Below are 18,133 nucleotides of genomic sequence, written 5' to 3' on the forward strand. Positions count from 1 at the left end.
ACTTTGCAAAAATGGATTCCAAGCTTTGTCCTGCGATGTATTTCAGGTCTTCTGCCTTACTCCCCTTCCTCCACCCATTGCCCTATGATAATTAGTTACTGTGGCCCTTTCATTTATCATGATAAATGTTTGAAATGTCACTCTTTTTGGTTTTGTTTTTTCTTTTTGGTCAATTTATCTTTCTAACCTACAGTTCCTCTGCTCTGCCATAGTTGCTGGTGTGTGTTTCTTGATGCATTGTCCCAAATAACTCTTCATATGATCTACTATCCTGAATAAATGCTGATTGATTGATTGATCTCGTGGGGTGTTGTGCTCACTTCAGTCATGTTTTCATTCAACATCACATTTTGACCACGGTAGCTTTCTTTGTGTTCCTCTGTTTAGGATGTCAGGGATGTTGTCTGTACTTTGTACTTTTTTTTCAAGCATTTATTGATAATCTGTTGATGTGCGCAATGTTCACCGAAAGCGGCCACCAGAATATTTGCTCACTCTGTTATTCAAAAACTGGATGTTGGTGTCACAATATCATTAGTTTTAGATTTGTTCCATTTAAATAAATCACTTGGGCTCCAACATTCCTGGTATATTATTTGTACCCTCCCCTAGACAGAACCAAATTGTGCTGAATTGGTCAGCCGTTGTTTTGCCCTGTTTCTTGCCATAAAGGATTACTTTTGCCTTTACTAATTGTTTTCTCTTCATGTTCCTAAAGAAACCTTTACAGTCAGTTTTTAATGTTCACTACAAGATTACTGTCATACTTTGCTTACCTTTCTTCATCGATTCCTTTGCTGAAATCTGAACTGCTCCCATTTTTCAGGTTTTTTTTTTTCTGGCCAATTTCTATGCTTCTTCCTTGGATCTAATTTCCCTTGTGAGACTGTAAGACCATAAGGCACAGGAGCAGAAATTAGGCCATTCGGTCTATTTTGGTCTGTTCCGCTATTCACTCATGACCAAAGTTTCTCAACCCCATTCCCTTGCTTTCTCCCATAACCCTTATTCCTGGTGACAATCAAGAATCCAATCTATCTCAGTCTGAAGCATACTCAATGACCTGCACCCCCCCCCCCCCCCCCCCCTCCCGCCCGCACCCCACACACAGCTTCCTGCAGAAATGAATTCCATAGATTCACCACTCTGGCTGGCCAGAATCTCCATTCTAAAGGGTCTTCCCTTTATTCTAAGGCTGTGTCCCTGGGTCCTAATCTTTCCTGCTAGTCGGAACATCTTCTGAACATCCACTCTGTCTAGGCTATTCGTTATTCTGTAAGTTTTAATTAGATCCCCCACTCCCCCGAATCCTTCTAAATGCCATCGAGTATACACAGAGTCCTCAAACGTAAAGCCTTTTATCCCTAGGATAATTCTCATAAAGCTCCTCTGAACTTGCTCTAGGGCCAGTACATTTTTCCTGAATATTTGGCCCAGTATTGCTCACTGTACTGTAAATGTGGTCTGAGCACAGCCTTATAAAACCTGAGAAGTACATCCCTGCTTTTATTTTCTAGTCCTTTCAAAATAAATAACTAACATTTGTATTTGCCTTCCTAACTAACGACTCAACCTGCAAGTTTACCTGAAGAGAATCCTACATTAGTCCTTTAGAAATTTTCCAGTCCTCTGGAACCCTCCCTGACTCCGGTAATTTCTGGAAAATCACCACGAAATACCACTATCTCTTCAGCTCTCTCCTTAAGAACTCTGGGGTGTAGTTGGTCCAGGTGATTTATCCACGGACAGACCTTCCAGTTTTCCAAGTATCTTCTTTTTGGTGATGGTCACCATACTCACTCCTGGTGTCCCCATCGGACACTCTTGAAGTTTTGGGATATTACTGGTGTCTTCCACCATGAAATCTGATGCAAAGTACTTATTCAGTAAGCCATGGTTTGGCCACCTTTTTCCATTTTCCTTTTGTGCCAGATGAGAATAAACAATAGCTACAGTTCAGCCACGTTAACTCTGAATGTTTACCATTGCCTTTCCACTGCCAGCTCTTTTTAAGCAATGTTCCCCGTCCATCATAGCCAACTCATGCCTCATACAACTGTGGTTTCCTCTATTTTAGATTCAGAATTAGCTACATCATTCTCCATCTTATGATCATTCTACTATGTTATTCAAGTGCAGTCCTCCTAACTAAACATCTAGCAAGTAAAGTGGTATGGTTTCTGTGCCAGTTGACATCTTCTAATTTTTGCCAGTGTTTTAATATGGAAAACATTGGGATACTGTACTCTTCAAAAGTTTGGTTTTTGTATCTTTTAAAGGTGAAAATGCTTTACTCATTCGGTTGCTGCGATGTTGTCAGCTCTTTCATATGAACTAGATGAGAGATTTTAGGCATTGGTTGATACTCTTCTAACAGCCAGGGCCTATTTAAGGAACAAGGTCCATTGTTTTCCATTGGCTGTAACATACTCAGATGAGAACAAACATGCTGTGATGCAACATGACTAAGATTTAATTCAGGTACAGTCTGCCCTTACTATCTCTCAGCATTTTTTCTAAGCACTCTTTTGGCGCCAAAAGCAATTTGTAGAAAGGATACTATAATTAAACATGGGATTTTTGAAAAAAAATGTATCCCTTTCTAGTTTGATGATACATAATTTCTTGAAGTTCATTACAACCTTTCCAGTTTCAAATAGTGTACATAAATTCCCTGAGCATGAGAGTTTGGTCATTAATGACCAAACTCAAGATAACTGAGACTCACTGGTGACATCCTCCATCTCCGAGCCAGACAATGCAGTGTTCAATTTTGTGACAATGAAGCAATAACTTTGAACCTGATTCCATGTTTTTCAACCACTCCGCACCTGCTCCTAATGTGGCGTGAGTTGCTTTTTGCACAGCCACCGATTTCTCATGTACTTGTAGGCCTGTTATCACGCTATGTGGCTTGCTTTCAGTACAGCTCACCCATTCTGCTCTTGTTATCAGTTATATCAGGGGATCCACCCCTACTTGCTATCCATAATTTTCTTCTTTACCTGCCCTTTTCATGTCTGCCTGCCACTCTCTGGCTCTGTGCCTGGTGCTCTTGGGCTCTGTACGTTGCTCATTAAAGTTTAGAGTGATGGGTGACTTTATTGAAACAAGATTTTGAAGGTGTGTGAGAGGGTAGATGCTGAAAAAGTTTGTTAGTGGGGGAATCTTGAACAAGGGAATGTACTTAGAAGATAAGGGGACAAGTATTTAAAACTAAAACGTGAAAGATTTTCTTCTGAAGTTAGCAAATGTCTAGATTTCTTTACCTCAGAGGGTTGTAAAGGCTAGATCACTGAAACTATATGAAGAGGGAAACATAGATTTTTGAAATATCAAGATGTTGAGGCCGTGAGGAGCTGGCATGAAAGAGCAGTTGAAGCCTGGGAAGATCAGCTATGATCTTGCAGAATGGTAATCCAGGCTTGAGGGGCAAAACGATCAACTGCTAGTCCTGATTCTTATATTCTTTTGCTAAAACTAATCTGTAAAACAGCAATTTAGTTTTGTTCTCTATCCTATCCTCTCTTTCACCTTGTTAATATTTCAGCATTGACCTGGTTGAGCACATCGCCTTGAAAGGCAATGCCATGAAATGCACGTGCTGTTTCTCTGGAGATATTTTTGACTCTGAATGCATAAACCTATTAAAATAAACACATTGTACTGGTAACAACATCTGATCTAGTCCCAAGTTAGATATAACATTGCCTGTTTGGCTTAAAAGTTGCATTAATTTCAACTTCCAAATTAGCATCATTATAATGGAAATGCAAATCCAGGTTTTGCAGTAAGGCAGCTGCTTCTATAATCTGAATTAAACTGGAAATGAAGACTTGACTTTTTAAAATTTCTATTGTCTTGTTTAAAACACTTTGCTCGTGTTCAAGTTTTTCTTCTCTCCACATGACCTTAGAATTGTATGTTGTCATGCCTCACTGGGATAACCCCTTGGAAATGATGCCCCACTGTTTCTGAAATTGTCACAAGTTAAAGGTTTTATAAAATCACACAAAATTCCCAAAAGTATCTAACTTTTTTCAACCCAGGTTGACAGAAGGCATGGACTTGAGTTTCTGCACTGAACAAGAATTGTAAATTTTTGTAAATAGATTTTAACTATAAACTGTTGATCAGAACAATAAAACATTGGTGTGGAAAAATTGGAATGGCAGTTCAGTGTCCCTGCCCACCACTACAAAACATGTGATACTTTAGGGTTGTCAGGACACATGTTTGTTGATGTGTGTCTCTTCCGGTGTTGAGTTCTTTACAGAAAACAAGTGATTCGTTCACAAGTTGAAGTCTTTGACGTATTGATATTAAAAGCAACAGATTACAGCAACTGCTGAGTAAAAATAAATTGACTTTCTTGAGGCTTTGTTTTTTTAACTGCAGAAACAGCAAGCACCTCCCTTTTGTGGGAGGTGTGATGGCTTCTGGCTATCACACTTGCAAACTAGCTCCAAACAATGAACAGTCACCTAGTTATTGGCAGGCAGAGGACACATCATAAGCCCCTGGTCACCATTCCAGTCGAATATGGCTAAACACAAAGCATAATTATGAGCGTCTTGAAACGTTAGATCTGTTCTCCCTTAAGCAAAAAAAATTGAAGACTTAATTATGTTTGAAATTATGGAATTTTAATGTGAATACAGAGAGCCTATTGTTTTGTGTAGTTGGTCATCAGTTTAAAACATGAAGGTTGGGAGAAGACTTTGGAGTAATCTGTCCACCCACAGAATTGTTGAAATATAGAATGTTGAGGCAGGAATGCTTGAAGCTGAGGCCATTACTGTCTTTTGAAGGCAAGTGCGACTTGGGCATAGCGAGTTGCACTTTCGGCTTTGAGTTGGAAGGTTGTAATTCCAAACGCTTTAACTAAAAGCTTAGCATATAATTGAAACAATTCTTCACTGTATTACCAAGGGCTTATTGCATTTTTTGGAAGTTATGATCTTGCAGACAAGTTGTGAGGTGTACGTAAGTAAAATACCGATGATACTATTTGCAAAGCATAAGAAACCTAGGCACCTTTTATTTCTGTCAACAAAGCTAAAACAATCACCTGATTATTTACGCTGTTGAAGTTCTAGAAATTAACTGCTCTTGATTGGAATGGGGGGGAAGGCGATTTTCCACCAAGTCTTTTTAGTTAATTACTTTACACCTGAATGAAATGTTGAATGTATTTTAATGTTGTTTGGATTTGTTGTTTAACTTAACACAATTGGTTTGACTTGCTACTCTTAATAATCCGCAGCACATATTGGTGCAGCTGAGGAGTCTGAATAAAAGATGCCGAATGCTTAAATGTGTTTATTTTTCACATTATTCATCACCTTCATTTTTCATGAGTGATTCAGTGTCCTCCAGGTAGTCTTGAGATCTCTGAAGGGGATTCAGTTAGATTGAAATGAGTTTCGGTTATATTTGTGGAGAGATTTCCTTTTTCAAAGAAGTTCTGTCATAAGAGTTTCTTTTTTTATTTTGTAGTGTGCACTAACTAACAGGGGATCAATCTTGAAGTGCTCTAGTTACTAGAGTAACCCCATCATTAGGGATATAGTGTTATGTACCTTCCGTTAAGTTCCATCACTGCAAGGGGCTGCCGTGAGGCAGTGATACTAAGCAAACACTCCTGAGATTCTATGTTCAAATTACATAATGACAAGTTGTGAAATTCATTAACTCTAATAATTGTGAAAATCTGCCATGAAAACTTAGATTTTTGAAAACTTGCAAGCTATCCTCAAAATCCCAGCTGATTTACTGTCCAGCAGTGCATGAATCTCCCCATTGTGATGTACAAAAAGCTCCATAGCCTTCACTGCCCTCAATGTCTTTCAAGCGCGACCATGTCCCAAAACAAATTTACTTGAGATTGCTTCACTGCCTAATGTGTATGCTGGAAAATGTGTTTCACATATTAAAATCTTGAAACATTGTTCTATTGTTAACCACTGTATAGGTGAGATAAATATAACTGCATCAAATAATAAATGTAAAAATGAGTGTGCTAGGACATATCAGTTTAAGTATTTCATTTCCTTTGTTTTAATCTTTGATATTGGCATAAGAAAATAGTTGTGCAATTGTTCATTTACAGGATGAATGTTATCAAGTGAGACAGATATTTGCACAGAAGCTCAACAAAGGACTTGCAAAACTACGACTACCACTGGAGTACATGGCAATTTTTTCACTCTGTGCAAAGGACCCAGCAAAAGAAAGGAGAGCACATGCCAGACAATGTCTGGTGAAAAATATCAATATTAGGAGGGAATATTTAAAGCAACATGCAGCAGTAAGTGGTAGGTATTAACAAGTTTGAAACAAGAAAGTTGCCTGTTGTGGCTCAAGGAATTGTACTTTTGTATCTCATTCCCTGACGGAATGTGCGGTACCTTTTTCCTGTAGTAGAGTTCACTTTAATACTCTTGAAATATATGATGTTAAAGGGTAGTTTTATTTCAAACCAGCATATTCAGACTCTTTATTGTGGGGAAAACCTTCCTCCCTTGATGCTGTTAATTAGAATCAGGTGTGTGGGAGCCGATAAAAATGGCTTTTTAAAAAAAGCATGTGCAACTAATCAAGATGTTTTTAGATCATTGCCTCCATTTAGATTGTTTCAGGAGATGGCGATGCAAATCATTTGTTCCTACCCTTCTTGCACTCTGAGTAACTTTCAAAATCATTTTAGAGGAGGATTGATAATTGAGGGCATTACTGATGGTTTGTCTGGCCTTTGACTCCAGACTATGGATAGTAAATTTCTTTCCCCTTGAGGACATTACTTGAACCAGTGGGGATTTTACAACAATTGATTGTTTCCTGCTCACCATTACTGATAAGCTTTATATTCCAGGTTATTTAATTGAACAGTTGCCATTGTGGGATTTGAACTGATGCCCTGAGGATTCTTAGTACAATCGCCTTGACTCCTGAATTACTAGTACAGTGATATTACCACAACCCTTTCATTTCCCTGTAAATAACTTAATCATTAAAAATATATTGATGAATCTAAATAGGATCTTAGTAATATACACAACTCCCCCTTAAACTGATAGTTAGATAATTGAATGAAAATTCCAATTTTGGTATTTCCATAGATGCAGCCTTCAGTGGCACTGCTTCATGTATACAGTACATTGCATTATTGAGCTTTACTTGATGACTGAAATTGTGAATGAGCAGGTTTTTAACGGTGACCCTATTGTGTACTATTTTGATATCCACTTTATTATTGTCTCTTTTTTGCCTGCTTCCCCCTTTTGGGTAGGATGTGTTGGAATATACTGAAGGTAACTTTTGTTGTGGGAGTTGCAATTGATAGACCAACCAACTGCTAATGAGGGCTTAAAAGTGGGAAGCACATTTTGAACAAGTTCTCCTGATCCAACCACCTGAAGAGCATTTTTTTCAGATGGCACTGTTTTCACAACACCTTGATTTGGCATTAGCTGGGTATAGTCCAAGAAAACTAGTTGTTTAGATTTATGATCTTTGGTCGTAGGAATAGGCCATTCAGTCCATCAAGTCAACTCTGCAATTTAATATGATGACTGATCAAATACCTTCAACAGCTTTTTACCCACTGAATTTCCATGACCTTTTATGCAATTTGGTAATCAGAGACATTTCTATCTCCACTTTAAACATACTCAAAGACCGAGCTTCCAGTGTGCTCTGAGATAGAGAATTCCAAAGACCGTTTAAATTGTGCCTTCTAGTGTTGGACTTCTCAACCAGGCTAACATCTTGTCTGCATCTATCCTGTCTGTTCCTTCTAAGTAGTTTTTAAATTTCATTGAGCACTTTTCATTCTTTTGAAACTCCTAAAAATGCAGGTCTGGTTTTTCCAATTTCAGTTAAGACTCTAGCCCTGCCATTCTGGGGATAAAAGTGTGGTGATCCTTTGCACTCCCTCTATGGCAGTAATATTCTTCTGAATAAGAAAATAAAAACTGCACACAATCTTACTGAAGTACAGTTGAAGTAAGTCTTTGCTACTCCTGTACACGCATCCTCTTACAATAAAGGCTAATGTTCTTAATTGTTGGCCACACCTGCATGTTAGCCTTCATTTGACTTATTAATAGTGACGCACAGGTTCCTTTCTACATCTTTAAACTTTGCCTAAATCTTGCCATTTTTGAAATAGTGAGCATGTCTGATCTTCATACCTGAATGAAAGACTTCATACATTTTTTTCCAAACTCTTCCATATGCCATGTCTTAACTGCTCACTAGACTGTCCAAATCCTCCTGACGTTGCTTGACATCTTCACCTGAACACTAATTTCTATTTGTCATCCACAAACTTGGAAATATTATGTTTGACGCCCCACATCCAAATCATTGATACACGCTATGGCTGGGACCCAAATCCTGATCCTTGTGGTCCCTTATTATTCAGTCTGCCAACATAAGTTATTCATTAAACGTTGTTTTTTATTTCTGTTTGAAAATCCAATTATATGACATCAGTTGATTCATTTTATTAACTTTTTTTTTGTAGATAACAGCCTCACCAACACTCCTATTAAGTTCATTTAAACACCAGTTGCATTCGCAAATGCCTTAGTGTCCAAATTGACCATTTTAACCAACTGTTCATTTGTCGCACTCTTTACAATAGATTCTGGCATTTTCCCTACTACTGTTGTAAGGCAGACATACCTGTGGTTCCCAGTTTTCTCTGTTTCTTTTTGTTCTCTTTGTAAATAGTGTTAATGCTTGGTACCTTCCAATCTGCAGGAATCGCTCCAAAATCTGTTGAATTTTGAAAAATTATCAACAACTGCTCATCTGTGGAGCAATGTCTCCTGACCATCTGGACACTAAAATGTACCAATTTGCACTATATTGGGTAATTAGTTTGACCTGACCACGTGGATAGGGTTGTGAGCTATTCTGATATTCATTAATTCACATCTTGCCATTTAGTTTATTGAGAGTTGATACTTTGCATGCTGTTTTGCTAATTGATTAACTTTTATCATTTAATAAAGCGCTTCTTCCAAACTGTGATTGTGCTCGCAAATGTACTGATAAGCACAGCTAGTTTGAAAGTTTTCCTCTGGGTGGTCTTTCACCTGCTTGAAAATATTACATGTGATAAGTTAGTTGTAGTATGAAGATTGTATTGTAAAATTGAATGGAGTTCCCTATGTCAAATATATCATTGAGATAACATTTAAAATGAAAAATGGTCAATGGAAAAGGCAAATCTGTGCTTCTCTTGCCCTCCTCTTATTTTTTTCCTTCCTTTCTCTTGTGAAACCTTTTCTAAGTACCTAACTTGTACCTGTGCTTTTCCTTTGTATGCTGATGTGCAGAATGCTTTATTCAAAATCTTTTTTTAGTTGTCACCTTACTTATTACTGCTTAGTAATCTCTGTGTCATAGTACAAGCTTGAGCATATTTTGTTATCTTGGTAAATTAGAATTTATTTTTTCTTTAATTTTAAAGAAATCTTGCAGCTTTGCATGAAAGTTAGGTTAGGAGTTTCATGATAAAACTGTAAAACTGGAGTCTACGGGATTGGTATGTTAGCAACAAGTATAAACAAAGTTGGGACAATTGCCTTGAAGTCTAAGCAACAAAGTAAATGACACTTGAGTTGGGAAAGAAACATAGTCGTACATCACAGAAGACAATGCTAGGTCCAACCGGCCCATGCCGAATGTGATCCCAAACTAAACTAGTCCCATGAGCTTGCTCCGGACCCATTTCCCTCCAAACCTTTCCTATTCGTGTACTTCTCCAAATGTCTTTTTTAAATGTTGTAATTGTGCCCACACCCTCCACTTCCTCAAAGTTCATTCAACACGCAAACCGCCCTCTCTTTCAAAAAGAAAATTGCTCATTTTTTTAAAATCTTTCTGTTCACCTTAAAAATGTGACCCACTAGCCTTGAAATCGCCCACCCGAGGGAAAGGACTCCTAATAATCACCCTACCTATGCCCCTCAATATTTTATAAAGTTCTGTGAGGTCACCTTTCAATTTCATCGCCCCTGGTGAGAGAAGTTCCAGCCTATCCAGCCATTCTTTATGACTCAAACCTTCCATACTTGGCAACATCCTGGTAAATCTCTTTTGAATCCTCTCCAGTTGATCTAGAACGTGTTGAATTTAAATTTGGACTGTCCAAAGAAGGTGCTGAGTACTGACATTTTTTTTGTGATGTGTCCATTACTCACCTAACCCAGAAAATATTTAAACTGAGTAAGTAAAGTCAGAACTTAAGGCACTTCGACTTGCTGTTGTCGTAGTGATTTTTAAAAAAAATTTTTGTTCCGCTAAATATTTTGTTTGAAAACTAATGGCCAATTTTTTTCTTAATGTGTGATTGCAGAAAAACTGTTATCGTTGCTGCCAGAATATGTTGTTCCATACACTATTCACCTCCTTGCGCATGATCCAGATTATGTAAAGGTACAGGACATTGAGCAACTGAAAGATATTAAAGAGTAAGTGCGCCATCTATCTAAGTTGTTACATTGCAGTGTTAACAAAACAATTTGTAGTTGTAGGTATACAAACCAATGTCTCTTGCACTTATTCTGCATATATTATCTGAAGTTGATTAGCTCCATTGGTTGGATGGCTGATTTGCAGTGCAGTGATGGCCCTAGCATGGGTTCAGTTCCTGCACCAGTTGAGGTTTCTATTGAGGACTGCCTTTCACTTCTGTCCTCCCCTGAGGTGTGATGACTGTCAGATTAAACCACCACCAGTTCTGCCTCTAATGAGAAAGCAGCCCTATGGTCTGGTAAGATTATGATGATTTAGCTTTTAATTATAATCCTCTTTAAAATATTTAACGTTTAGTTCTCAAATTACTATGCATCCATTTCTGTTTTCTTTAGTTAGTTATTATAATGATTAGTTACTGAAATCTATCCACATAAATGGATTTTCTTTAACAACAGAACAAAAGTTTGTTCAAAGCAAAATACAGCTGATGCTGGAAATCTGAAATAAAAACTAAGTAATGGAGAAAGGGAAACAGAGTTAATAAGTTGAGTCCGATATGATGCTTGTCCAAACTTAGAGTTTGGAAAATGGTGGTTTTTATGCTTTTTGACAGATAGGAAGGAGGATTAAGCAAAACATAATTTGAGAGGGGCAGCCAGAACACAAAGGCAAGGGTTTGTAAATGATTGTGAAGGATTAATAGAGATGTAGAACGGGTACAGATGAAGGCATAAGCAAAGAAAACAGTTCTACCCCATAAACAACCCCTTTGCCTTTTAACTCTGGGCACCCTCACAGTCTGTTCTTATCACTCCTCCCCATCTATCAACAGCATAAAAGAATCTTTGTCCAACTCCTTTTGGTTCTGAAGAAGTCATATTGGCCTTGAAACTTTTTCTCTGTTTCTCTCTCTGCAGGTGCTGACAGAAGTTTATTCCCTGCTCCCTGAACTGCTGCTAGGAGCGAAATTGAAAATCACTTCGGTGTTTTCTAAAATACTTTTTTTTCCAATAAGTAGCTAAATTCTAGGTTCATCTAAACTGGAAACAAAGCCAGTAACCTTAAGTGTTTGCTGTAACAATGAATCCAAAGTATAAACATCTTTCCATTATCACGACAGGAGTCTGAAGTCGCTTCCTTTATGATAAATGTAGTATTTAGTTCACTGTTCTGGAAGAGCCCCACGTTATCAAAAATGATATAGACAATAAATTATAACTTGCATCACAAAAATGAAGTGTACTTCTATTTTTGAAGTGATTCTTGATTGACAAGAAAGCCAAAAGGTATAGGTAAAGTTGCCATAATCCTACCAGACCATAGGCTGCTCTCTGAGGAAGATGAATGAAGGTGGTTAATCCGAGGGTCGCCATGCTTCAGGTGAATGGATATTGAGAACGAGGGTTCATCATGGTAACCTCAGCCAGAGATGGAATTGAACCCATTGTGTTGACTTTCCTGTATGTTGCAGGAATGCTGAATTGATGTCACATTCATTTCCTTTGAACTCGTCAAATGGCAAAGCAGGCTCGAGGAGCTGAATGGCCTACTTGCTGCTCCTAATTTGTGTTCCTGTTACGATTGCAGCAATTAAAGCATTTATGTTTTATTTCTCACATCCTTAGGATGCCTTGAATGTTTCCCAGCCTGTTTGTTACTTTGAAGTATAAAAAGACTATAAGAAGTAAGAACAGAATTAGGTTATTCACTGAGTCTGCTCCTCCATTCAGTGAGACAGTGGCTGATCTGATCTTCAACTCCTCCACTTTCCTGTATTTTCCTATATCCCAGGATTTTCCTTACTCATTAAAATCTGTGTATCTCAAGCCTTGAACTTAGCAATCACCCAGCCTTGACAGCCTTCTATAGGAAGGATTCCACAGATCGTCCACTCTGAACAGAAATTCTTCCTATCTGTCTTAAATATAAAACCTCTCATTTAGAGATGATCCCACAAGGGGAAACAACCTTTTGGCATCTACCTTGTCAAGTCCCATTATAATCTTGTGTGTTTGGAAAAATGTCTTTTTTAAAAAATTTTTTTCTAAGTTGCAATAAATACAAACCTATGCTATTCAACTTCTTCTGGTACCGGGCAGGCAGTACGTTCTTTCAGACTCCTGCTTACAGCTACAGAGAACAGAATCCATCCCCTAATTATACCGTTCCACCACTACTGCGTTCCTATTTCCTTCACCCATCTGAAAGGCCCCCTATATCATGGTGCAGTGCTCAGTTTGCTCAATAAAAACTGAAAGAACTGTGGATGCTGTAAATCGGGAACAAAAACTGAAGCTGCTGGAAAAGGTCAGCAGGTCTGGCAGCAGCTGTCAAGAAAAATCAGTTAACGTTTTGGGTCTAGTTCTGAGGAATTTGTCACTGGACCTGAAAAGTTATCTCTGATTTTTCTTGACAACTGCTGCCAGACCTGCTGAGCTTCTCCAGAAGCTTCTGTTTTTGCTCAGTTTGTTCATCCTCTCCTTGCATACCAACCCTTGTCAATGCTGTTTGCAAAAACCTTGTTATTGTTAGATAATCGCTGGTGCACAGACACGTCAAATGCAACCTGCTCAGTTTCCATATCTATCTCCCCTGCAGTCACACCTTCCCTTTCCCTGATCAGACCAATTTTGAATTACTTAGTCTGAGGGGTTTGACTGCCTTCAGGACCAAAACATCCAAGTAACTAGCTTTCTCTTTGCGTGATGTGGTGCACTGTCTGCAACTCAGATTTCAACTCCTCAGCTTTGATCTACAGTCCAAGTTGCAAATCCTTGTCACAGATGTATTTGCTGTGGATCACATTGGTGTTTAGCAGCTTCCCCATATTGCAACAACATATCACCTGTCCAGTCATCATTGTCACATTTGATTTAATTTATCAATTAATCACTTGGCATTGCCTGCTTTTTACATTTCACTATAATAATGTTTTGCTTTTAGCTCAACATGTTGCCTCTGTTCATTGGCAGTAAGTGAAAATTGCTGGAATTAAAGTAGATTCTTGGAAACAAATCCACATTGATATTGTGAATGATGACAAGGTAGACTTCGTTTTCATCTTAACCACAGGATGTTGTTTTTGGCCACGCTCCTCAAGGAGGGAGGTTCACATGAAATTAGCTTAAAGCTTCGTTTTCATGCCCATTTAGAATTCAGCAAATACTAAAGGTTCAGCACATTTTTCACACTTAATTGATAGAACATGGATGATGTTTAGAAAGAGATAAAAATACAAAATAATTTCATTGTCACTTTACGACAGTACATCTATCATCTACTGGTTAACTAGTTTTAATATGCAACTCTTGTAAAAGTGCATTTGAGTCGTGGACAATGAAATTCTTACGGACAGTCCCTGATTCTGATTTGGATACCTGAGACTAATAGAGTTAATCCTTGTAAAACCTGGGAGCTATATTTATTCTTGACGCTGTAGACTAGCCTAAAATAGGAATAACTGCTACTGAACCCTTCAAATTAATACCAGTCCCAATCCAATTTTTTATTTATGGGTAGAATTTTGCTTCTGTTATTTTCATAATTCAGGACTTCATCTGAAATGATAATTTGAGTTAACGCAAGGAAAGAAAGATGTTGATACAAACTTAGCACATCTCTCAAATGTCCCACATTGCTTTACATCGAGTTAGTTAACTATTTGCACACAATTAGTTGTCTTTTGATATGTCATAACTGTTGTGATGTGGTGTCCCTTTTTGAGGAATTTTATTGTCTTGGAATGGGAGGAAGTTTGAGTAAAATAGATGAGCTGCAATTTTCAAACCACCAGTAATGCTTAAATGGAGGGTCATTGCGTAGGAATGTTTTGAGAGATGAGCAGTGATTCACATGACCACCAAATAGATTTTTTTACTGGTCTGAAAGAATAGCTTGTGTATTAGTGATGAGGACTTTTTTCTGAAAGCTTTAAAACTATTGGGACTTTTTCGTTGCTGTTTTTGCAGCTCATCAGACATTCGCTTACACTTCAATTCAGAATGAGTCAGACAGTTTTAGTCTCATTAAAATTAGAAATGGTGCACCTTATTTCAGAAATTGGAGTTAAAAGTGATATCTTTAATTTCTCATTTTCTTCATCTCCTGCAGATGTTTATGGTTTATGCTTGAAATACTGATGGTTAAAAATGAAAACAACAGCCATGCTTTTATCAGAAAAATGGTGGAAAACATAAAACAAACAAAAGATGTTCAGGGTCCAGATGATCCAAAGATGAATGAGGTTTGTCTTTATATTTTGCAAGTAATTTGAATAATTCAGATATAGTACTTGTACTTCTGAGATTTTCTTGTGGATGGTAGCAAGTTATTTAACTGGTGATTTTATACATACGGGAAGCTCTGTTTTCACTCAGTTGGCTGGACAGTTGGTCAGAGATACAGTGACCAGCTGAGGCTACATTTTGAAGAATTAAGGCTCTTGTAGCTCGGGTTGTGGATGCTGCACTTGGTTCACTCGCTGAGCTGGTTCATTTAGTTTGCAGCTCAGCGAGTGAACCAACCACAGCTCGAAGGATTCCCTTTCCAACTTTTCCCCTCCCTGAGGTTTGGTGACATTTTGGGTTAAAACACCACCAGTCACTCTCCTCTCTAATGAGAAGACTCTGTGGTCTGGTAAGACAATGGTGACTTTAGATAGATACAAGCATGAACTGATTGAAGAAATCTCTGACATTTACAACACAGAAGAAAGCAATCTGTCCCTTTGTGTATGTACTAGGTGAAAAGTCGCTCTCTCGACTTGCCGCTGTATCACCCTCTGAAGCAATAAGCTACATACACTCACTAGTGTAGACTGTCTTCATCAGCTCCTCCTTTAGTCTTTCTACCAATTATTTTAGATCTGTACCCTGTAGTGACCCCTTTTAAGGGAAATAGGTCCTCGTCATCTGATGAGCCCTCGTAAATTTTGCACTCGAGTCGTTATGTAATGTCACTATATCCTCCGAGCTGATAGAAATATTGGATGCCAGATTCCAGAGTGGAACATTGGGAAAAAAAATGCCTGCCATGGAGCTCAGTACTGAACATATTCACAAGATGCTACCTGTATTATCTTAACATAAGAACTTAAGCTCATTGCAGAAAAGAAAAACATGAACTGTGTCCAAGAACTATTAGAAGGACATCATTACAGATATCAAAATGAAAATCCATCTCTTGTTAACTCAGCAGTACCCTTACAGCCACTCATACCACAGGGAAGTGTCACCCACCTCTCCAACCTAAGGCTTCTTGAAGTTGCACAGCTGAAGTTTTTCTTTTGCCAAATGTATGCATGTTCAGGTAGATGCTGTTTTCTTTAATGTCTGACCCTGAGACTCTTAAAGCAAACTGCAAACTTAACTCAAAGCTCACTATTGCTACTTCACATAGATTTGTGAACGCTCATCTTCAGCTTGTAAGAGATTTTCTGCTTCACATAGCTCCAGAAGGAGAAGGTTGACTTGTAAGCCATTCGAGTGCTAATAATAGCATTTCTACTGGTACAGCCTCTTCTCAGTTTTTTTTCTTGCTCGCGCGTGCGGTCCATATCATTCAGATACTGTCAGTGGAAAATTTAAAGATACTACCAAGAAATAATATTTATGGTCAATAATATGACTAGTTAATATCCAGTTAATAACTTAAATGTGCTTTTTCCTTGAACCCAGAAATAATTTTTCTCAAAGTATTAACCTACAAATGTATGTCTTTATTCCTCGTTAGAAATTGTACACAGTTTGTGATGTTGCAATGAATATTATCATCTCTAAAAGTACTACGTACAGCTTGGAGTCTCCAAAGGACCCAGTCCTACCTGCTAAATATTTCACTCATCCTGATAAGGTTTGTACAGTTGATGGATTTTACTAAGTGTCACTTTTTTATCCAGTAAAAGTTCTGTGCCCATTGATAGTTAAATATGCATATCCAATTGTATTTTGGCATGAACAAATAAGTACATATTAGGTGTTCAGTTACACGTGTGTCATATGGCAATATTTTCCAGTTATAATTCATCAATCAGAAAGGGGTTGCTCGAAGGGAGTATTATATTGCATTATATCATAACACAGTTCAGAGCTGCTTGAAGTCTTTGTCCAGTACTACTTTTCACATATGGAGATTTAGGTGTTGGTTTTGGTGGAGAGATTTGGCTGACCATCTCTGTTCATTGTCATACAGAGAATCATACAGCTGTACAGCATGGAAGTAGACCCTTGGGTCCAACTTGTACATGCTGACCAGATATACTCAATAAATCTAGTCCCATTTGCCAGCATTTGGCCCATATCCCTCTAAGCCCTTCCTATTTGTATACTCATCCAGATGTTGTAATTGTATCAACCTCCACCATTTCTCCTGGCAGCTCATTCCATACACGCACCAGCCTCTGGAAAAAGTTGCCCCTTAGGAATTACTTAAAATATTTTCGCTCTCGTTAAACCTGTGCCCTCTAGTTTTGGACACCCCCCCCCCCCCCCCAACCAAAACCCTGGGAAAAAGACCTTGTCCATTCACCTTATCCATGCCCCCTCATGATTTTATAAATCTGTGTAATGTCACCCCTCAATCTCCAGTCCAGAAAAAGAAGCCCCAGCCAGTTCAGCGTCTGCCTATAGCTCAAACCTTCTAACTCTGACAACATCCTAGTAAATCTTTTCTGAACCTGCTTCTATAGAACGGAGTCCGGAATTGCATGCAGTATTCCAAAAGTGATCTAACCAATGTCCTGTACAGCTGCAACATGATCTCCCAACTCCTATACTTATGCAGTGGCCAACAAAGGCAGGCGTTCTAAATGCTTTTTTCATTATCCTGTCGACCTGGGATTCCACTTTCAAGAAACTATGAATCTACACTCCAAGGTCTCTTTGTTCAGCAGTATTCCTCAGGACCTTGCCATTAAGTGTACAGATCCTGCCCCAATTTGTTTCCAAAGTACAACACCTCCCATTATCTAAAATAAATTCCATCTGCCATTCATTGGCCCAAATGATCAAGGTCCTGTCGTACTCTTGTGTAATTTTCTTTGCTGTCTACTCCACCTCCAATTTTCATGTCAACTGCAAACTTAGTAACCATACCTGCTTTGTTCACATCCAAATCATTAATATAAATGATGAAAAGCAGTGAACCCAGCAGCAGTCCTTGTGGCACACTACAGGTCACAGGCCTTCAGTCTGAAAGACAACCCTCTGCCACCACCCTGCTGTCATATAGTCATCTGCTATCCTTTATTCTTCCCCCTCTAATCTCTTTTCTATTTAAGTTCTTGCTATATTACTGGAATGTGTTTTTTGTTTGATGTGCAAGTTAAACTTTCAGCTTGAACAGTACCGTAGCCCGTTGCTCATATACTGATCCTGTCTGCTTTTTGTGCTCATCTATGAGCTCTAGATCTTCTTACCAGTTTAACTTGCCAATTTCGATACTTTCCTGCTGAGTCTAAGGTATTCCAATGGAGTACTTGCTCTAAGACTGAGGTTCTAACCAGCATTTTATTCACTGAAATTTTAAAGTAACTATTTTTCTGGCCTGTAACTCCTTTCCCATTGCTGCTATTACCTTCTGGGTTTGAGTATCCTACTTTTAATAAAATCGTGATCCAACTTTACCCTGGGGTTTAGATTAT

General features: G+C 38.3%; 1 protein-coding gene across 3 annotated transcripts in view; it reads left to right on the top strand.

Moving 5' to 3' along the window:
- The window catches only part of LOC125453351 (sister chromatid cohesion protein PDS5 homolog B), a 228,211-nt gene that overhangs the window by 180,011 nt on the left and 30,067 nt on the right, over window positions 1-18,133 (top strand). For all 3 annotated transcript variants that reach the window (XM_048532792.1, XM_048532793.2, XM_059646710.1), the window contains exons 25-28: window positions 6,113-6,317; window positions 10,373-10,487; window positions 14,605-14,737; window positions 16,225-16,344. In XM_048532792.1, coding sequence (XP_048388749.1) covers window positions 6,113-6,317; window positions 10,373-10,487; window positions 14,605-14,737; window positions 16,225-16,344 — 573 coding nt within the window. The remainder of the gene's footprint in view (window positions 1-6,112; window positions 6,318-10,372; window positions 10,488-14,604; window positions 14,738-16,224; window positions 16,345-18,133) is intronic.

The sequence above is a fragment of the Stegostoma tigrinum genome, chromosome 6 (assembly GCF_030684315.1).
Source record: "Stegostoma tigrinum isolate sSteTig4 chromosome 6, sSteTig4.hap1, whole genome shotgun sequence".
NCBI lineage: Eukaryota > Metazoa > Chordata > Chondrichthyes > Orectolobiformes > Stegostomatidae > Stegostoma > Stegostoma tigrinum.